Here is a 20,816-nt window from a genome sequence, read left to right on the forward strand (position 1 = left end):
CCCAGCTTTGGTGGCTGGAGCATCCCCCTTGGTTCCCGGCAATACTGGGGCTCCAGCCCCGCTCCCCTCCCTGCCCCGGGAGCGTTTCCTGCCGTGCCCGGGGGGTTCCCTGGCACAGGACCCCCAGCCTGCCGCTCACAGCACCCCCCGAGCCCCCAGCCCGGCCCCGGGGTGTCCCCCCGGTCCCAGCCAAGGGGAGCAGTGACATCCAGTGGTGACAGCGTGCATCTCCACCGCGCCCGCCCCGCAGGGGTATATATCACACATGACCTGTATGTGTATATATAGGATGTATACGTTGCAGGGGCGGGGGGGAACGGGAGTTGGGCGCTCCCACCCGCAGGAGCCTCTCTCCTAAAGCCTCGGGTGCCCCGGCTGGCATTTCCTGGCCGACCCTGACCCGGGCACCCCTTTTCTATCAGCCCCAAGCCCCAGACCTGTCTCTCCTGCAGCCCCCGGTGCCTACGCAGTCGTCTTGCTGTTGAGCTGTTGTCGCCTCCGGTTATAGCGCCACACGGGCACAATCTCAGTTGTTGTTGCTGGGTGTGGGGTCTGGGGTTTTTTTCCCTCCCCCTGACCAAAATTGGGGTTGAGCAGAAGGATAACGTGCTGGCCCTGCCATCAGAAGGGGTGGCACTGCGGGTGAGCTGGGGAAAGCCCCTCTGCAGCGCCCATGGGTGTGACAGGGTGCTGGGGGAGATCCCGGCAGATCCCACAGGGATTCGCATCTCCAGAGAGCCTTGAGAGCTCGTTAATTAGTCGAGGCCCTGTCTGGATGTTTTGGCTAAATGAGCCTCACACGGGGACTCAGCGAGCTGTCCAAACCCATCACTCACACCAGTGTAAAGCCTCTGTCACCTCAGGGCAGAGCTGATGGAGTGAGAAGTTGGGATGCCACGGCAGCTCCCGTGTGTCTGACCCGAGTGGGGCTGTCCCTGGGAAGCAAATTCCCTCCTGCACACTGCCCCAGCCTGCCTGGGATCCCTGGGCTGAATGCTGTGGGGACACCCTGACACAGCCAGGCACCTGCCCCACAGCCACGTAGGGTGGGAGCTGCTAAGCCTAACCCTCCCTGCCTGATGTTTCTTTGCCCCATTTTTGGGTGGGATGCTCTGGGATGGGTGTGCTCACACATGAGCCAAGGGGTGCTTTCTCCTGCCCTCGCTGCGATGCCGACTCCTTTTCTTGCCCCTTCTCTCTGCAGCTGAAGAAGCTGCTCCTGTCTCCGTCCCCTCCGAGCTGCGAGGCCCAGCGGGACGGGAGCGCCCGGCGCCCGGGGACCCCAAGGTGCCGGCCCCCACGGCCCTGCACGAAGGTACTGCCTGAGCCTCTGCAGCACACAGCTCCTGGGAGATGGCCCAAAGGATGGTGCTGGGGACTGTGAGCAGCCTCTGGGCTGGGCAGGGCGTTGGGAACAGGCAGGCACTGTCACCCACAGTGCTCCCATCCCTGTCTGATGCAGTCTGGGCTCTGCAAAACTTTAGACTCTGTGCTGTGCTAAGAAGCACCTTGATGTCACTTGAGCCCAGGGGGGTTTGGCCTCTCCCAACTTCTCTGAGCACCCCTTTGTGAAAGCCCCGTGTGTTCCATCCTTGGTCACCCCCTTGCCCCCGTCCCTGCTGACTCTCAGCCCAAGCCAAGGCCTTTGGCCAGGAGTCACTGCCTGTCGTACTGCAGAGCCCACCCCAACGCTTGAGCTGATCTGAAACCCGGCCGAAGGTGCCATGAGAGATTTTCCTGCTTTGTTAATGGTAATTGAGCAGTGCATTAGGCCTGGCCAATTAGATTGTGTGGGAAGAGCAGCAGATCCCTCCTGGGGAGCGGGAGCATCCTTGCCTGCAGGAGGGGCAGCACTCGGGGCACGGGGCTGACCCCAGGGAGGCTGGGGTGCTGGTGAGCCACAGCTGGGGGGTGTGAGGGTGTGGGGGGCTCTGTCAGCCTCCTCTCAGTGGCTGGGGGGCTCTGGGCTGATTTTCTCCTTTCTCCTCTCTCCTCTCTGAAGGTGGAGGGTCCCCGGGACAGGAGGGCGAGCGTCCCGCAGGCACAGAGCCGCAGCTGCACGGAGCTGCACCGGCACCTCACCTCCAGCACCTCCTGCTCCCAGACCAAAGCCCCCCAGGCGCCCGAGGAGTGCCCCGGCAGCGGCCGCCACCCGTCCCCAGGTGACTGCGCCCAGCACGAGGACGACAGCGACTCCAGCGAGGACTCGCTGAGCTCCGGGGACTCGGCGGCCGCGCTGTCCTCGGCGGAGGAGGGCCCGGGCCCCCAGTTCTCCTGCGAGGGGGAGCTGCACTCGGTGCTGGAGCTGATCCGCTACATGCACACCTACTGCCTGCCGCCCCGCAAGCTGCCCGCCCGCGACCCCGCCGAGGGCCGGCCCCAGCCCTGCGGCAGCCCCTACAAGAGAGCCAAACCCGACTGCGCCCCCGGGCAGGGCCGGCCGGGCTGCGCCTGGCAGGCGGCCGGCAGCTGCAAGAAGCCCGGAGCGTCCTTCTCCATCCTGAAGGAGCTGCTGGCGCGGGACCTGCTGTGCGATGTGAGCAAGCCATACCGCCTGGGCAAGCCCGTGTACGCCGCCCTGGCCCCGCCGCCCGGCTCCGGCTCCCCCGTGCCGCCCGACGGGGAGGATACCGGCGGGACTTGCGCGCCCAGAGGCAGAGCAGAGAGCGGCGAGCCCCGGCAGAGCCCCGAGGCGGAGGCGCCGCGGGAGCCGGGGGCCCTCGAGGACGATGCCGGGAGGCAGGAGGGGAAGGCGCCCCGCAAGCAGGACAGCGCCGTGTATGCCGTGCGCCGCTCCAAGAGACTCAACCCCGAGCTCGGGCACTGGCTCTCCTTCCTCGAGGAGCCCCACGCCGAGCCCTCCGTGCCCCTGGGCTGCAGGGAGGCCGCGCCCTGCCCGCTGCTGGAGGGGTTCTCTGCCGAGGAGCCGGCGGCCGAAGTGGAGGTGGGGGGCACGGCCCCGTCGGCAGAGCCCCAGCCCCTCTGCCTGGGCTCCCCGGGGGATGGAGAGGTGGCCACGGAGAGCCGGCGCTGTGCCCTCCTGGAGCAGACAGGTGAGGGGCCTGGCCACCGTCACTCTGCTCACTGTCCCTGGTGTGCCCGTGCTGCCCGTGCCATCCCTGCCGTGGGCCAGTGATGCTGCCCGGGTGCTGGGCACTCAGCTGGCAGGAGAGCTGTGAGCAGCCCCCTGTGCTGCCTGGCTGTGGGGTCCTGTGCATGGGCAGCTGGGGGTCTGTTCTCTTTTGGGGTGCTTTTTCAATCCATGGGCATCTTCTGCCTCAGTTTGCCTGTCCTTGTAATGAGGTGGAGAGTTGGTGTGGCCATAACCCCGCAGGGACCAGGTTGCCCCATCCCTCCAGCTTTTTCCCTGGGTTTGGGCTCTGGGGTTCAGCTGCAGTGGTACCCCAAAACCCCAGCAAGTGCAGGAGTGGCTCAGCCCTGCCAGTCCCTCTCAGGTGGGCAAAGCCCTCAGTGGGCACTGCAGGGGTACAGCCCCACTGGTAACCTGCTTCTCTCCTGCCTTTCAGAAACACCCAGGTGTCTCACGCTGTCCTTGGCACAAACGTAAGTGCAGGTGGGGCTGGATGAACCATTCTGGGGCTGGAAACTGCCTGGGGTTGTGTGGCTGGGCAGGGCCCCTGCCGGCAGCACAGGGAGCTGTGTTTGCAGAGCACAGGGTGCGAGGAGCTGGGAGAGTCCCATGCCCAGGGCAGGGCATTTTGTGTGTGCCCTGGAGCTGCTCACCCCACTGCCCTTGCGGGGTTACTCTGTCAGGCACCAGCCAAAGTGGGAGGGTTCACTTGTGGGAAGGCTTTTCTCAGCTTGCTTTTGGGTTTTGGGACTGTGTTCACCTAAACACTTTCTGGTTTTCTGCTCTTCTCCAGTGACCCAACCTTTGGGAAGAGAAACTTTGAGCCAATGCTGACTGTGGAGCTGTGTGGGACAGCAGGTAGGATGTGCTTTGAATTCTTTAGTTTTGTAAAAATGTACTCTAGGAGGGGGCTCATTCACCCTAAATTCAGACTGGAGTCATCATTCCAGCCTACCCAGCCAAGGGGGCACCTTCATCCCATTCACACTATAGACACAGGAGCCTGCTGTGCGCTGCCACATCCGAGCACCAGGAGCAGCTCAGGGGAATGCCTTCGGGGTGGGAGATGTTCAGGGGGGCCCTGCATGAGCCAGGAGGGAAGGGAGAGTCCTCTGCTCCCCACTGGGATCAAGGCATCCTTCCTGTTCCCCCAGGTGCCACTGGATGAGGCTATGGGGGCAGCCAGGACTGGGGTGGGGCAGGGCAGGCCGGAGGGGCAGAGCTGACTCCTGCTCTTTGTTTGGGGCTCCAGGTCTCACACCGCCCACCACTCCGCCATACAAACCCGCCGAGGAGGACCTGTACAAGCCAGACATCCCCCAGGAGGCCGGGAAGGAGGAGGGGATGTCCCCCAGCCCCGGGGACGCGGCAGCCTCACGGAAAGCGCCCAGGAAGCACCCGGAGAGGACGGAGCTGTTCGCCCACCTGAGCCGGGCGCGGGCGCTGCCCGAGCAGCAGGGCGTGCTCAAGCGGCCCTTCTCCCGCTCCTTCGGGGACCACGACTACTGCCAGGTGCTGAAACCCGAGCCTGCCCTGCAGAGGAAGGTGCTCAAGTCGTGGGAGCCCCCGAGCCAGGTGGAGACGGAGCACAAGAGGAGGGTCCCGGCCGCCCACTACCAGGGGCTGGAGCTCGGCAAGGACACGGGCACCGAGATGCTCTGGAAGGACGGCGTCAAGCAGCTGAGAGACCAGGAGATCAGAGCCAGCTTAACAAAGCACTTTGGCTTTCTGGACAGTGCCCTCGATGACGAGGACATGGTCTTCTGCAAGACCCCCGAGTACGACACCGTCTTTGAGGACAGCTGCAGTGAGAGCGGCTCCCCCGTGGAGGAGGATGAGGAGGAAGAGGAGGAGGAAGAGGAGGAGCACAGCGACACCAAGCTGTGCCTGAGGAGAAGCGCCCTTTCCAGGGGCAGTTTGCGTTACTGCTCCCGGAGCAGGTCCAGCTCGGGCTCCTCGTGCTGCCGGTCGCGGTCACCTGCCAGCAGACGCACCTTCAGGTACGGGCACACGGGGACATTGGCACTGGTCGTGTCCCCTGAGTTTTCAGTGTGGTGCAGGGCACTTCCAGTGCTCTCTGCTCCGCTGGCACAGGTCGTAAAGATGCTAATTAATGAAAGAAAAAGTGTGAAAATAATTGGTGCTGCAAGTAGTAAAGATGTTAATTAATGAAAGAAAAACTATGAAAATAATTGGTACTGCATCAGTCACCGCTGCCAGTGTCAGCCATGGCCTGAGGAAGCAGTGGAGGACTGAAGCAGCCAGGGGGTTCCATGGGTGGCAGGGCATGGGCAGGACCCAGGCCTGGGAAGGGGCAGGTGCTGCCTGGGGACACCCTGGCATCTATCAGAAAACACTTTGCAGTGTCCTTTTCAATGGGTCCAGACCCCAGTCTCTCCTTGGCTCCCAGTGCCCCCACTCCTGTGGGTGTCTCAGCTTCTCACTGATGTTTGAAGCTTTCCCAGCAGCTCCCCCAGCCCCGGGCTGAGCTCCTGTCCCTCCCTGCAGGTGTGAGAACGGCGAGCAGTGTCAGGGCGGCAGCGGGCAGCGGGGCCAGCTGAAGAAGAGACGGGAAAAGGCCATCGTAAGTGAGGGGGGACCCCACGGGGACACAGCAAGGCCAGCCCTCGGCTCATCTCCTGCTCCCAAAAGCAGCAGTAGAGCCCATTAGCCCTGGCTTCAGCATCCCTTGGTGCAAGGCCAGTGTTAAACAAGGACAGGGGCTGGTGGGGGGAGGAAAACCCAACGTGCAGCAGGAGCCGCCAGCGATTGGCAACACACGGAGTCCTTGGCACAGGGATGCCCAGAGCCTCCTACGCTGGTGCCTCAGTGCACTTGGCTCTGGCAGTTTGTGGGGTGAACTGGGGAATCCCTGATGGCACAGATATGGCCCTGCTGCATCCTCGTGCACCAGGAACCTGTGGGCACATGGAGGGAGCTGGGAGAGGAGTGGGCACATGGGAGAGTAAATTGGTGCTCCCTACTGCTGTGCACACACACTCACACTCACACTCACACATGCTGCTTTGGCACTTCTTCCTACAATGCAATTGGATTTTGCCACTGGCAATTCTTGGGACTGTATCCCACATTTGCCAGGAGAAGCTGCAAGAATGCAGGAGAATTTTAAAAGAGAAAAGGGGGCAGTGGCTGCTGCAGCCTGGTAATGGCTGTCCTGGGGGTGACACTGTGACCTGGCTCCAGATCCTGGAGATGTCAGGCTGTGTCCATGGCAGAGTTTCCCAGTGCTGGCTGCAGGGGCTCCGCCACAGCCCATCAGCAGCACAGAGGTGCAGGGTCCAAGCCTGAAAGCTTTTGGTTGCTTTGGCAGGGGGAAGGCCGGGTGGTGTACATCAGAAACCTCTCCAGCAGCATGAGCTCCAGCGAGCTGAAGAAACGCTTTGAGGTGTTTGGTGAAATCGTGGAGTGTCAGGTCCTGACCAGGACTAACAGGTGGGTGGGCAGTGAGCTGTGGCTCAGGTCTCCAGCAGCTACAGGCAGCTCCTCTCCTCAAAGCCCACAGCACTGCCAGGCAGTGCCACATCAATCCCCTGGGTCAGCCGAGCCCTCGGTCTCGGTGCTTTTGTCAAGGAGATTCAGTGTGCCCAGAGCTCCAGGGGCATCTGTGGGGTGGAGGAGTGGGAGAATGATGGGCCAGGGGTGTAGTGCTGCAGCACAAGGGCTGTGGGGCTCTTCACATCCTGAATTCTCTCTCTGGTTGCTCAGGGGGGAGAAGTACGGCTTCATCACGTACCGCTACTCCGAGCACGCCGCCTTATCGCTGAAGAACGGCCCCTCGCTGAGGAAGAGGAACGAGCCCTCCTTCCAGCTCAGCTCTGGTGGCCTGGGGCGCTTCTTCTGGACCAGATACGCTGACCTGGGTGAGGAAGCAGCAGCTGCTTTGTCTCTTTTATCAGCACAGAGCTGTTAGAGCACTGTGCACCGCTGAGCCCTGGTCACCCAGGGATCCCCAACGCCTGCAGAGCCTGCAGGAGAAGCCCACTGCCTTTCCTATGGCTCATGGGACAGGTGGATTGGGGAACTGGGGAGAAGGAAAGAAACTGGTGTGAGGCCTCAGGGTGTGCTGGCTGCAGAATGTATCATCACAGCCCAGAGTGTTGGGTCTCAGCTGAGCGCAGCCCATCTTGTGTCTGCTGAGTTTCTGCACAGTGCTGGAGGCTTTCCAGCAGAAAACTCCCTTCCCAGGCATTAGAGAAGGCAGTCAGCAACATTTCATTAGCCCAAGAGGTGATGTGGGTGGTTTGCTGCTCTGCAGGACAGATTCACCAGCTGCACATGCACTCTGGAGCCAAAGTGACAGCACTGAAATGTGCTGTGCTCGCATTAATCCTTTCAGTGCCTCAGCAAGGTCTCAGGGACTGTGTCACCAGGGCTGCAGCCTGAGCTGAGGGCCAGGAGCCAAACCCTGTGCTAGTCGTGCAAGAGAAATGTGTCCTGGGCTTTGCCCAGCCCTCCTTGCTTCAGGTGTTTCACCAACACTGCATGTTTATTTCTGTACCCTCTGCAGAGGCTGAAGGGTTCTGGATATCACTTGATGAGTGAAGGACTGAGGTCCAGAAAATAAACCCCAAGTCTTGACTTACCTGCAGATGGCCCATCTGATTCAAGTACTCCCTGAGTTTTTATCACCCTGCAGTATCTGCTCTGCTTAGAGCAGCCACCCCTTGACTTTGATCGTGGGCACAAATGTCCAGTGTTCACCTGAATAAACCCCAGAGCCTCCCATTTTGGACACAGAGAAATTAGGAACCAGATAGCACCCTGTGAGGAAGATGGTGACCATGCAGGGCTGTGGGGAGGGGTGCCAGAGCTGTCCTTCTGCCTAAGAGAAGCCCCCTGAGTGCTCCTCACCTGACTTCTGCAGAGCCATCAGTCACCCCCTTCCTGCACAGCCCAGCTCATCCCTAAAATCCTGCTCATCCTGGTACAGGGTGAGAAGGGGAGCCCCCAGGCAGAGGTGAAATGCAACCACACCATTCAAAAATACACACCCAAAATGTTAAGCTGCTGTGAAATTTGGCAGCCTTAGTTCTGCTGTGTGCTGAATTCCCTGGGCTTTCCAGGGGCACTCTGTGTTCAGCTCCTGGCACAGGGCTGGCAGTGGAGCAGGCTGGCTCTGCCACCAGCACAGCTCCCATGGGATGGCCCAGTGTCAGCCCTTCCAAATTCAGCTGCACACAGGAGATTTTTTCACCCCTGGCAGTGAATGCCAGTGGTGTGTGCCCTGCCCAGCTGGGCCTGGCTGCAGCCCCCCTGCCCCAGCTCTTTTCAGTGTCACCATCACCGCTGTGCCCAGCCTGGCTGTGCAGTGGCAGGGCAGTGAGCAGTGCCCTGCTGTGCCTCAGTTTCCCTCCCCACGAGGCAGAGAGGACGCTGATCCCCCTGCCTGACCCGGCTGTCCTCTGTCCCTGCCATCCCCAGATTGCGGCACGGACGAGTCGTCCCCAGCTCCGGTGAAAAGCAAGTACGAGACCATGGATTTCGACAGCTTGCTGCAGGAGGCCCAGCTCAGCCTGCATCGGTAACAGCCTTAACCTTGGAGGAATACCTCAATACCTCAGTCAAGGCACTTCCAATATGTTTACGTTTTCAAAGAAATTATTCAGTCTATGGCAAGCGAGAGAGCGAGAGAGAGCGAGAGCACGCCCGCGAGAGAGAGAGACTGCTGTCCCCTGATCGATGTTTACATTGAACAAAGCTGCTTCTGTCTGTGAGTCCCCATGGTGTTGATGTCTCACTGCCACACGTTAGTCCCCTCTCTGCTTCTGACTGGTTGTTTTAGGGTGAGCCTAGGAGCCCCCCGGCCCCTCTTCCCCCTCCCAGCCCTCCCCATGCTCCCGCCGTGGAGTTGCAGCTGTGTTCACCATAACATTTTTTTGTCCGTAGTGTGTGATGATGAAATTGTTCATTGTGAATAGAATCAGGATTATAAACTAATTTTTAATAGAAGAAGAGAAGAAAAAAAAAGTATATACTTAAAAAAAATGTATTTATGGCTCAGATGTACTGTAATTCAGATTTATTGTACCGCTTCCTTGATTTTTAACTATGCACTGTAATGAGGCACTTGCCACTCAGCAAATGGGGGGTCAGAGCAGTCACAGAGCTGACATTCCCCTGCCTCCCCTGCTGGCAAACCGGGGTGCTCGGTGCTTGCCCCGGGGTCACCCACTTTGCTGTCAAAGCCATTCTTCGTGCTGGCGTGGCCCGAGCCCCCAGCATCACCCCCATGCTGAGCTGGGTGCTGGTGGGTGATGGATGCAGCTTTGCAGGCTGCAGAGGCTGGGAGAGGGATGCAGTGCCTGCAGCCAGCGCTGCTCCGGCCTCCGCTGCCTTTGGAGCCAGGAGAGAGGGGCTGGGGGCTGCAGCCAGCTGGGCACATGTGTCCTGCTGGCACAGCCTGGGGCATGGATGTCTCCGGGCCATGTGGAGGAGCTGGCTCCTCTCCAGCTCCTTGGATGGCTGCGAGACTGGCCAGGCCCTGTGGCTTGATCCACACTCGCTTCCACACCCTGCAAAAGCAAGCGGGGCGAGAAGACCTGTGTGTGCTTCCCACTGGGCAGCCAGCCCAAATCCAGCCCAAATCCAGCCCAAAGTAAGGCCAGCCCCAAGTGCGGAGAGGTGGGGCGGGCACAGCACCCACACTGAGCACCCCCACTGAGCACCCCCAGCCCCCTGCCCCGTAGCTGATAAGCCATACACGTCCCAGCACCCACCCGCACCCCGGATCCGTCCAGCGCCCCGGGGCACAGCTCTGCCTCTGGCCAAGGGCCCTCGGCGCTGGATTGAAGTGTAAAATGAACTTGTGGACTTGCCCTCCGCGTGTGGGTGTGGTGGGAAGGGGACACAGCCCCCACCAGCCGGAGCAAAGCCCACCACCAGCCGGCCAGAGGCGCTGTTTTCCCAAGGGAGCGGGAACCTTGCCGCTCCTCAAGCCATCGCCACCTTCTCCTTTTATTTTTGAGCCCCAGAGACCACTAGGGATTCAGCCATCCTCTGTAGATAGAATATTATAGCCTTAACTCTGCCAATAGATAGATTAGAGTCTCCTGGGGTCTCCCCTCCCCACGACCTGGGGGTTTCACCCCCGGTTCCCTGGGTATGTTCCGTCCTGCAGGGAGAGCGACCAAAGCCTGGGAAGTGGCACAGGATGCGAGGCCAGGAGCCGGAGCCGTGCCAGGGTGGGCCCTGGCAGGAGCAGGAATGCCGGCAGCGCCGACACCAGCACAGTTCCCTGGCTGTTCCCTCGGGAGAGCCGTGGTTCTGACAACACCAGCCCGGCAGCACCGGGGCCCGGGGCCACCGCGGGGTCCCCACGCTGCCACCGGTGACCATCGCTGCCAGGGAACAGCCCTGGTGCCATTCCAGCCTCAGCAGAGAAATCTGGCGCCTCTCCCACCCCTAAATCCCCCGTTCTCATCCCACCTTAGCGACCACGAGCAGCTCTGGCCGAGACTGAGCATCTGCTATTGGCAATTGCCTCATTGTAGCTTTGCCTTTTTCTGTCCTAGTATTTCCTCACGATGATGATGTTTACATGTGATTGCTATAGAGCTTATGTAGAATGTATATAGCGACACATTTAGGGTGGGTAGTACTGTCCTGTGCTGTGCTGATGTTTTTCAGAAAACGATCAATCCAAAAGAAAAAAAACCAACAAAAAAAAAAAAAAAAAAAAAAAAAAAAAAAAAGAAAAAAAGAAAGAAAGAAAAAAAGAAAAGCAAATAAGTGGAATTCTTCCATCTCCCACTCAGCTGGGGGCACCCGTGGCTGGGCCCCGCTGGGGATGCATCAAGGGTGGTGGAGGGGAAGGGTTAGTGCAGAGCTGGGGGGGCTCCAGCCCACGCCAGGGGATCAATCAGTCACTTCCAAGCACTGGTTTTGGCAGACCCAGCCCCAGCATTTCCCAGTGTTTTCCTGTGGCTGGGTGCCCTGGGTCGGCCCCAGCCCAGCTGCTGGGTCCTGAGGCCGGTGCTGGGGAAGGGAAGGGCTGGTCCTGCACAGAGCTCATCAGTACTGCAGCCCTAGGGTAGGAAGAGATGCAATAAGTGGTCTTTGTGGTGCCTGAAGCCTATAAGTGGGGTTGGGTTTTCTTTTCTTGTTTTCTTTTTTTTTTTCTTTTTTTTTTTGTTTGGGTTGTTACTTTTTTTCATTCACTTGGGATGATTTGTTTTCCTTCCTCCCCAAAAAAATCTTTCCAGACTTATGCACTATGCTTAGAGCCCCTTGGGCTGTGTGCTGCCTGCCCTGGGGCTTCCCCCATCTCTTAGGACTGGGTGAAAAATAAATTTCCACTTGATTTTTTTTTTTTTAAATTTTGTGGGGTTTTTTTTTGTTTGTTTGTTTGTTTTTAACTCTAAAGGTGTCTTTAGCTCACAGTGCTCGAGTCTGCAGGAAGGTGGGTCGGGCACAGGGGCAGGTGAGAGCTCCCTCCTGAGCTGCCTAAGGTTTGCATGCTGACAGGGAAATGGGGCAGGAGCAAAGCAATGCCCAGGCACTGCTGCCAGGGAAGCCAGAGGTGCCCAGAGCTTTGCAGGAGCTGCCAGGGACTGGGGATCCCCCCTTTCCCAAGGGTTGCCTTCCCCTCCCACCCAGCCTGTGGGACCCTCACACCCCAGCCCCCTGCAAGGGCTGGGGATGGGCAGGAGAAACTGGGAGCAAAAGGGTTTATTCTGGTAGGCAATAAGTCAGGAGGAGATTTATTTTTTTAAAGCTGTGTGAGTATAGAACGCCCCCCGGCCGTTTCCTGCAGGTGCTGTGGGCAAATGCTGAATGTGTGAAGAGTTTCTGATAAAATGCCCCTTTGCTTGTTTTGCACAGGTTTGCCCCAGAAAAACTCGTTGTTCAGGGGGGGCAGCAGGTTTCTGGCTGGAATCCAGCGCGTCCCTGAGGCTCCGCAGGGAGGAGCAAACGTTTCTGAGTGTGTGGGCTGAATGCAGAGGACAATCCCAGGTTTTAAGGTTGGATGCTGCCCCAAAGCAAAGGTTTCTCTCATTTCCTCAGCACATCTTTCAGGAAGCAGCAGCTCAGTCACCTTGTTGCAGTCCTGGGTCTGGTCTCAGCTCTGCGCCGTGCAAATCAGTTTTGCAATTGCAGATCAACACGGTTTTCTCCCTTTTTTGGGGATTTTTTTTTCTTTCTGGAGGTCTGCTGAGTCCTGAGGTACTGGTGTTGGAACTGAACTCAACACCTGTTCTGTTCTAAGTCCATCCCTGACAATCTCAAGCAATACAGAGCCAAATGCAGCCTTGGGGTTTCATTTTGGGGTTTCATTCCTCTTCCCTCGCCCTCCCCGGGGCCAGGGGCAGCAGCAGGAGCTGGGGAGGGAATGTGTGAGTGCATGTGAGAAAGAGAGAGAACGGTTCAATTGATGCATTTCTTCAGAAAGGTGTAAGAATTTCACCTAAAAAGGGGCACATCTGCTTTGTTATTTATATAAAAAAGCTAAATTCTGTGTTTTTCTTCTTTTTTTTTTTTTAATGTAAAAGGACACTGCTCATAATTATTAGGGGCCAATTCTGCCTCTGTTGCTCATGCTCAGTAAGTACTACTTAACTCTGCAATTTTCTACTTGCAGAGTAAGTAAAAGCAGAATTGATCCCTCTATGATTAAGAATCAAGTTTTTAGTATTTTTTTTTAATTGGTAGTGGTTTTTTTATATTTCACTTAATTTTTCCCCCAGTTCCATTCTGTTGTGTCCTTATTTATGTAATATACTTTAACCTTAAGAGATGGCATGGATTCTTATGCCTTTCCTTTATTATTATTGTTATTATTTTTAAAAAAAGAAAAGAGATTTATTTCTAGTGTGATTTAACTGTCTACCTTCTAAAATGAGAGAACGTTTTCTTGTATTTTTACATTGTCAGATTCTATAGTTTCATAGATAATTTAACCAAATCGCTCAATGTATTCTCTATATCTATCCAGTGGGTATAAAAGTTCTATTTTAAATTGTGTAAATACTTCAGAACTGGCTTCTTTTTCCAGACTCCCCTGCCGTGGAGTTTCTTGTTTACATCAAAAAGACTGTAGAATCTCTACGCTCATGTACTGTAAATAGTGAAGTGATCTGCCTATAAATAAACGATAACATATATACTATAAAGTGGAAACAACACAAAAAGGAACCAGTTTGTGCTGCTATACTTTGGTTTTTAGTGCAAATCTGCTCGGGGTGAGGTGTTTTCCTGCGCCAGGGCCAAGGGGGTGGCAGAGCCTGCCAGCTGCCAGGGATGCAGCTCCTGCCTGGGAACATCGCTGTCTATTGCTATTTAAAGTGTGCCTGCTCCCAGTTTAAGTCATGCAGAAAAACCTGGGCCCTGCACTTTGAGAGGTGCCACTGCCACAGGACCCTTCCTGAAGGAACTCCTCAGATGGAGGGGGTGAAAAATGCAGCTGAACATGCTCCTCAGAATTTCTGGAGTGGAGTAAGAGGGCAGGAGAAAATGTGGACAAGACTGCAGGTGGTGATGCAGCAGCCGAGCAGCTGAGGCTGGCAGCTGGAGAGCCCCTGGAGCCAGGAGAGCGGGCCCTGGGAGCCAGAGTGCTCCCCCAGGGGCAGGGCCGTGTCCTGGTGCCCTGGTGCCCGTGGCAGTCCAGGCTCTGGGAGGGATGTTTGGAAGGCAGGGACAGGCCCAGCACGGGCACAGCTCCCCCGGGCACACGGGAGCCCTGTGCCAGCCATGCCCTGATAGGGCTCACCAGGCTGCAGGGGTGGCACAGGTTTTATCCAGACCATGGGTCAGTGAAGCTGCTGGGCTGGGGGATCCCAGCAGCCCCAAAGGAGCAGCTCTGCGAGGCGCTGAGCTGTGCCAGCTGCTGGGGTTTGCTGACTGGCACCGATTCAGGCAGCAGCTCTGCACCTGCCTGTCTCCAGCACATCTGTGGGAGCCCGGTGTGGCTCCCCCAGCCTAGGCACAGATCTGGAACCTGCCTCCCAGCCCAAAGCCAGCCCCCATCCCTGCCACTGCTGCAGCCAGAGTGCAGATCCATGGGAAGCCCATTCCCTGCTGCTTTCCACAGCCAGCAGCCTTCAAGGCCACCAGAGAGGAATGTTTTTCTGAGCTACATCAGCTCTGTGATGCCAATAGTGCCCAGACAGATGAAAACATGAATTTGGAGGGTGGAAATGTGGGAATGCAGCAGGGACAGCCAGTGATGGGGTGCCCGGGGTGGGCACTTGTGGAGCAGAGACACAGCACTGGGTCCCCAGGAGGGACAGGGGCACACAAGGGAAGGGCCTGCAGGGAGGGACAGACCCAGGGCTGATGTTTGTCCTCCCAACCTGACCTGTGCCTCCAACACTGCATTCCCAGGCAGCCTCCTGGAAAACAAAGCACTCATCTGTTTATTAAATACAATTGTTTGTTGAGGACAATTCCTGCAAGCAGACCTAGAATCTGTCTGAAGGGATGGTGAATGCTGACACCAGTTCATCAGTTCCCTTGGTCCCAGCAATTACTTCCAACCATTTGGGATAAATCCCAGCTGGGTGGTTTTTATTTTGGCAGAACTTTGTGATTAAACAACTCCTTTTCACACAGACACTGGATCTGTTTTGGAGTGGCTCAGTGGCTGCTGCAGGGGAGGGGGGCAGTGTTATTTCTCTCCCTGCACAGTGTGCCTCGTGGGAGGGGAAAATCAGTCACTCAGGAGCTTGTGTGAACAGGGACAGCTTTGGTGGTGCCCTGGGCTGGCTGGCACCTGGCAGTGGGGGCAGCCCAGCCCAGCTGCTGCTCCTGACCAGTGTGCAGTGCCCACTGTGCGGACTCCATCTCACTGCCTGCTGAGCTGTGCTGGGCTGCTCTGTGGAGTCTCAGCTCCACCTGTGCCCTCAGCAGTGGCACCTGACACCAAATCCTGCCCTGGGCTCTGCTGGCACGGGAGCTGCCTGACAGGGACCTCAGCTTTGGGCCACACAAGCTCTGCCCTGGGCTCTGCAGGCCGCACTTCAGCTGAGCCACACAATTGCTCACTCAGGGTTTATCAGTCCCAGCCTCTCGTCCAGCTCCATCCAGGAGTCTTTGCAGAAGGGAACAGCTTTGGTTCCTTTGGTCCTCTCTGCCTGCTGGTCCAGCTCTCCCAGCCTCCCTGCCCACAGGGATTCTTCCCAGCTTTCCTTCCTGCCTCATTTCCTGACCCATCACAGCAGGGCTGCACCTTCTGCCACGCTGCCCTTGAAGTGCCCAAGCTCTCAGCCTCGAGCTGCTGTGAGGAGTTTGACTTGCTGTCACTGGGGAATTCAACTCTCTAACGCTGGGATTTCAGTATTAGAAAGTGGCGTTTCTTTATTTCAGCCCTCGGCATGCGGGGCATAACTCCCTATTACACACAGCACACCTGGCTGACTGACCAGCTTTAATCTATGTGGCTTTACATGTCCAGTACATTTCCCCGAACTATATGCTAAACATCCCCTGTATCCTCTGCATGTTTAAATCACTTCTTAGAGTTTATTTTCATTGGAGTGGGGTTCTTTTGAGGATCCTGCCTAGTCGTTTGGGGAACATCCCATTTCTCCAACTATTCTTTTTTGGTCACAGACCTCCAAAAATGTTCCTTCTCTTTGAATGCTGCCCATTGCTGTGGTCAGACCAGGTTATTAGTTCCTACCAGTGTAGCTCAGACTCACAGTCTTTACAGATGAGATAACCGCATGCATACAGGACAAAGCCCTGGCCAGGAAACAGAAAGGAATTTCCAAGAGGTAATTCAACACGAATTGTTACAACTTTATTATCAGCACCGGGACAGACGCAGCCCCTGCACACGTGGCTTCGAGAGGCAGGAAGCTGAAGAGAAGGGAGCGAAGACCCTCCCTGGTGAAGGGGAGGAGGCAGCAGCCATTAGCCCATGGGGTAGTTTGCTCCTTATCAGTAGTGCCCGCGCTTTGCTTTGTTTCCGTCCCTGTCAGCCGTGCCCGGAGCCGGAGGCACGGCCCAGGCAAAGGCCATGGCGGGGCTGAAGGAAGAGCTGACCTGTCCCATCTGCCTGGACATCTACAAGGAGCCCACGAGCGCGGGCTGCAGCCACAGCTTCTGCAAGGACTGCATCAAGCAGGCGCTGCGGGGCCAGCAGAGCCCTGCCCGGTGCCCGCTCTGCCACTCGCTCGTCGGGGAGCTGCGGGCCAACTTCCACCTCCGCAACATCGTGCAGAGGTTCCTGGATGATCCCGCGCACCAAGAGGAGGAAAAGCAGGAAGCGCAAGGCCAGGAGAAGGGGGAAAGCTCGGGCCAGGCCGGGGAGGTGGTGCTGTGTGACTCCTGCCTCCAGGAGCCGCAGCCCGCAGTGAAGACGTGTCTGAGCTGCGAAGCCTCGCTGTGCCAGGCGCACCTGAGCAGGCACAACAGCCGGCACGGGCAGAAGAGCCACGTGCTGGTGGAGCCCTGCGATGGGCAGCTTTTGGCTGAGAGGAGATGCCCGCAGCACGGCAAACTGCTGGAGTGCTTCTGCGAGAGTGACTCGGAGTGCATCTGCGTCCTGTGCTCCGTCATCTCGCACAAGAACCACAAGATCATCAGCTTGGAGGAGGCTTTCAGCGAAGCGCAGGTAAGAGGCTGCTGGGGCGGGGGCCCTGGCCGGGATTGCACCAGGAGAACCCCAGAGAGCTCCCGTGGCACAGGGGCAGCTCCTGAGTTTGAGAGCTGCAGAGCCAGCACGGGGCTAAACTGCAGTCCTGGGCTTTTATTCTGAGTTTTTTCACAGATTCTCTCTGGCTCTGGCCCCTCAGATATAAAACGAGGTGTTATAAACGCCTTTTTCCCCTCCGGAGGGAGGAGTTTGGCCAGAATGGTCAAAATGGGGCCTGAATGCTCTTGCAAGGCCTGAGTGCTCCTGCAAGGTTTTAGTCCTTGGTGCACCTCCAAGGCAAAGATGAGCCTGAGCTGCACTTATGCAAAGATAATTAATGACAGAGTAAGAGAAAGAAAGGTGCCAACAGGGGAAATAGCTTTGTATGTGGCTAGTGCACGTGAACAGTTTTCAGCTTCAAACTGTCCTTTTTGTGCTTGTAATTGTGGCACTTGTTCAAGGATAAACCCTTCCAGTGAGCCTTTATCCTCTGATTAGTCCTGAGAGCATGCAGTGAGCAGACCTTTTGCAAGTCCAGCTAACCCCTGTCGATAAAACTGCTGATCTCGTGCATTATGCCAGTCCTCTCCTGATATCTCCTTCCCATGATATTTGTAGGTATTATTTCCTGGAATTCTGAAAACACTGAAGAACCATGAAGCTGCCGTGGATAAAGTCATAACAAAATTGCTGAAACAAATGGAGGGACTAAAGGTTTGTTTCAAGGTCCCATATCACCTTGGGGTGGTTGCTTGCTGGTAAATAATGAGATGAAGTTTTCTTTTGTCCTTCCCAGATCATGGATTCTGAAGCTTTTTCGTTCCTGGGTGGCTTCTCATGTATTTTTGAGATTTCTTCTTTGGGAAAGGGTGATGTAGAACTTTTTAATCAGTGTGGGAGGTCCATTCTTAGTTAAGCTTGAAAATCTGTGCCTCCAGATGAGTGGCTGGTGTGTGGCTTTTTTATTTTTCCAACCTTCAACGTTTAGTTACTTTTTCAATCCCAGAAAAAAGACAGATTTTTTTTTTCTAAGTAAAAGCTAATGTGGAAAATGTCCCTTACAAATTTGAAAATGTTTTCTTGATAGAGTGATGAGAGCCATCGGAGGGCACGGCTGGAGAGCCTGTTCCAGGAGATGCATAAGGAGCTAGAGAAGAAAAAAGGCGAGGTCCTGAAAGTTCTCAGTGACTATGAGGAGGAACAACTTTCTAAGATTAAGACAGAGGTGAATAATCACAAGAGGATGAAGGATTCGGCCAGCCAGGATGTTCAGAAGCTGCAGGATCTGAGGAATCAGAAGGACACACTTCTTTTCACCAAGGTACCTCTCAGCATCCCCCTTCCCAGAGACACACAGCTCCAGAGCTGGCCTGTGCCTGCACTGTGCTGATTCTGCTTTCCAAATCTTTACAGGCTTTTTCAGCGATCAGAGGCAGGTAAGCTGCTCCTGAGGTTTAATATCTTTATTGCCAATGTGTACAAGGAACAGAGCTCTCAGTGAGAGGAGGGGACAGTTGGGGGTGTTGGGCTGTGCTCCAGGGAACAAGGACAGGAGCAGAGGGAACGGCCTCAGGCTGGGCCAGGGCAGCTCAGGGTGGGCACAGCAGGAATTTCCCCATGGAAAGGGGGCTCAGGGCAGGCTCAGGGTGGGCACAGCAGGAATTTCCCCATGGAAAGGGGGCTCAGGGCAGGCTCAGGGTGGGCACAGCAGGAATTTCCCTATGGAAAGGGGGCTCAGGGCAGGCTCAGGGTGGGCACAGCAGGAATTTCCCCATGGAAAGGGGGCTCAGGGTGGGCACAGCAGGAATTTCCCCATGGAAAGGGGGCTCAGGGCAGGCTCAGGGTGGGCACAGCAGGAATTTCCCCATGGAAAGGGGGTTCAGGCACTGGAACTGCCCAGGGAGGGTTGGAGTGCCCATCCCTGGAGTGTCCAAGGAAGGGCTGGAGGTGGCACTCAGAGCTCTGGGCTGGGGACAAGGTCGGGATGGGGCACAGCTTAGAGTTGATGGCCTTGCAGGTCTTTTCCCATGTCTGTGATTCTGTGGTTCTGTGATTCCTTCTGCGTGCTTTAGGAAATGCCAGCCACTTCCTAAAAGGGAAGTTGTGCCAAAGCCACCCATTACTTTGGATAAATCAACCAAAGATGGTATTCTGAGACTTTTCCAGCAATTCATCTCAAACATGGAGATCTCCTTTAAGCTCTCATCACATTGGGAATACGAAGGAACATCTACTGGTAAGAGCTCATTTTGCTATGTCAAAAGCAAATGGGGAAGTCAATCAAACATCTTTAAGAAAGGACTATAATGAAGCACCAAGTACACTGGGTACCTCTAGAAATGCTAATTCCTTACACCTGTGCTTATTTGCACATGTGTGTGCAGCAAAGGGAGCTGGTCCTGCCATTCAGGGCTTTGGGGCATGCCTTGAATGCACCTTGCTAAACCAGGCTATGGATGGAGAGGCTGTGAATTCCCAGGAGTTTTCTGGGAGGATTAAGAGAAGCAATACCTCTGTTGCCTCCCTTTGATTCAAGGGGAAAGTTGAGAACTCATCCCAGCAGGGGCAGGGTCAGACATAAATAACCTCCTCTTCCTGTGTAAATATTTCTACTCCTTTGCAATGCTTTGCAAGCTTAGCCCACAGTCCCAGAGCTGTGCACAGTGGACACCTGTCTGACTGAATTGGTGAAATTAGGGATCCCTAGGTACTGCTCTCTGGGTGTTGCTTCAGCCCTTACTGGCAGTGGGCCTCGGGTCAGGACAGAGGCAGACTCCAAATGTCCACAATGATCTGGTAATCAATGCATTTTTTCTCTTTAGGTCCCTTCTCATTTGGTGGTACAACATCCTCTGGATTCACATTTGGATCTACCTATCATTTTCCTTAAACTAGCCTAATGAAACACAAATTCAGTGGCCATCATAATGATAACAGTCATAGAAAGGAGGAAGAGAGAGAACCCAACGAAAACTATCAATGCCCAGCACGATTGCTCCCCCATCACCTGCTCTCTGATGTCCAGCCACTGTTCACAAGCAGCAATTGGCTCCTTGTGGACATCTGGCCCCAGTTCCTACACTGGGCTTCGTGTTCTGTGGTGTGGAATATGCCCTTGGCCAGTTTGGGTCACCAGCCCCAGCTATGCTCCTTCCCAGCTTTCTGTGCACCTCCTCGCTGGCAGAGCATGAGGCACAGAAAGTTCCTTGGCTCAGGTCTAGCACTGCTCAGCCACAGCCAAACCAGCTTTTTCTGTTACCAACATTATTCCCTACTGTACCAGCTGCTGAGAAGAGAATGAATTCTCAGGAATGGAGTTCTCATAATTAGAATGAATCCTAACCCAAACCAGGACAGGACTCCAATATACACAGTGCCATCCCAGAGCTGCTGGGAGGAGGTTACCAGCAATGAGAGCTGCTGGAAGCTTGGAATTGTTTGTGCCTGGTTAGAATGCTGCTTCTTTGTGTTCCTTAGGTTGAAGATATTAATGGTAGAAGAAACACTGTCTTTTCATGATGTGTCTGTCAAGGCTGTGCATCCTGCTAAGAACTTCAGGCTTATAGAGACTGGAACCATCCCTTTCAAGTATCCCATCCATGATGCCATCAGAGTGATGAAGCTCCTGTTAGTAATGTGATTACAAGGTGTTTTGTTTTTTCAGGCCTAGAAATTGTGAGCCTTGCACGTAGGCTATGCCAAGCTGGATTGTGGGCTGCTATGAGGGGGTGTATCACAGCACCCCACCTCTTCCTGCAAGAGCTCCTCTTATTTATTCTGTTAATCATAATGGAAATACCGTTAAGTTGGGCATTTTTGCTCGGCTGTTTTAAATACTGTGTTAGGTTCTTGTTAATAAAGTCATGTTATTAGTTTGTTAAACGTGATGGCAATTTGTTTTATCTAAAAGTTGACAGCACAACATTAACTGCTACAGCACTAGCAGTTCTGATCTTTGAGCTAAGGCAGCAGCTTTTGCCTCTGCCGCCTCTTTCCATCCTGCACATCCAGTGCAGAAGCAAAGCTGCCCTGGGAGGTGAGGAGAGACCGTGCAGCGTTCCCTGCTGGAGACTGAGGGGAAACTTCCCGAAGTGGCTGCCACAGCGTAGGGAAGGGTAGAGCCGGCAGGGG

General features: G+C 55.7%; 2 protein-coding genes across 2 annotated transcripts in view; both read left to right on the top strand.

Annotated features, from left to right (window-relative positions):
• Positions 1 to 9,356, top strand: part of PPARGC1B (PPARG coactivator 1 beta) — a 44,114-nt gene extending 34,758 nt beyond the window's left edge. Inside the window, exons 4-12 of the mRNA XM_059483948.1 lie at positions 1,205 to 1,315; positions 2,003 to 3,053; positions 3,528 to 3,564; positions 3,885 to 3,949; positions 4,344 to 5,091; positions 5,600 to 5,675; positions 6,423 to 6,544; positions 6,818 to 6,972; positions 8,534 to 9,356. Of these exons, the coding sequence (XP_059339931.1) occupies positions 1,205 to 1,315; positions 2,003 to 3,053; positions 3,528 to 3,564; positions 3,885 to 3,949; positions 4,344 to 5,091; positions 5,600 to 5,675; positions 6,423 to 6,544; positions 6,818 to 6,972; positions 8,534 to 8,637 (2,469 nt within the window). The 3' untranslated portion in view covers positions 8,638 to 9,356. The remainder of the gene's footprint in view (positions 1 to 1,204; positions 1,316 to 2,002; positions 3,054 to 3,527; positions 3,565 to 3,884; positions 3,950 to 4,343; positions 5,092 to 5,599; positions 5,676 to 6,422; positions 6,545 to 6,817; positions 6,973 to 8,533) is intronic.
• A 6,669-nt stretch (positions 9,357 to 16,025) lies between these two features.
• On the top strand, positions 16,026 to 20,567 carry LOC132080722 (tripartite motif-containing protein 29-like). Its single transcript, XM_059483989.1, has 6 exons — positions 16,026 to 16,664; positions 17,304 to 17,399; positions 17,773 to 18,006; positions 18,099 to 18,121; positions 18,758 to 18,921; positions 20,163 to 20,567. The coding sequence occupies exons 1-6, from the start codon at positions 16,068 to 16,070 to the stop codon at positions 20,165 to 20,167; spliced, it is 1,119 nt and encodes a 372-aa protein (XP_059339972.1). The 5' UTR covers positions 16,026 to 16,067; the 3' UTR covers positions 20,168 to 20,567.
• The last annotated feature ends 249 nt before the right edge of the window (positions 20,568 to 20,816 follow it).

Source organism: Ammospiza nelsoni, chromosome 16 (genome assembly GCF_027579445.1).
Source record: "Ammospiza nelsoni isolate bAmmNel1 chromosome 16, bAmmNel1.pri, whole genome shotgun sequence".
Taxonomy (NCBI): Eukaryota; Metazoa; Chordata; class Aves; order Passeriformes; family Passerellidae; genus Ammospiza; species Ammospiza nelsoni.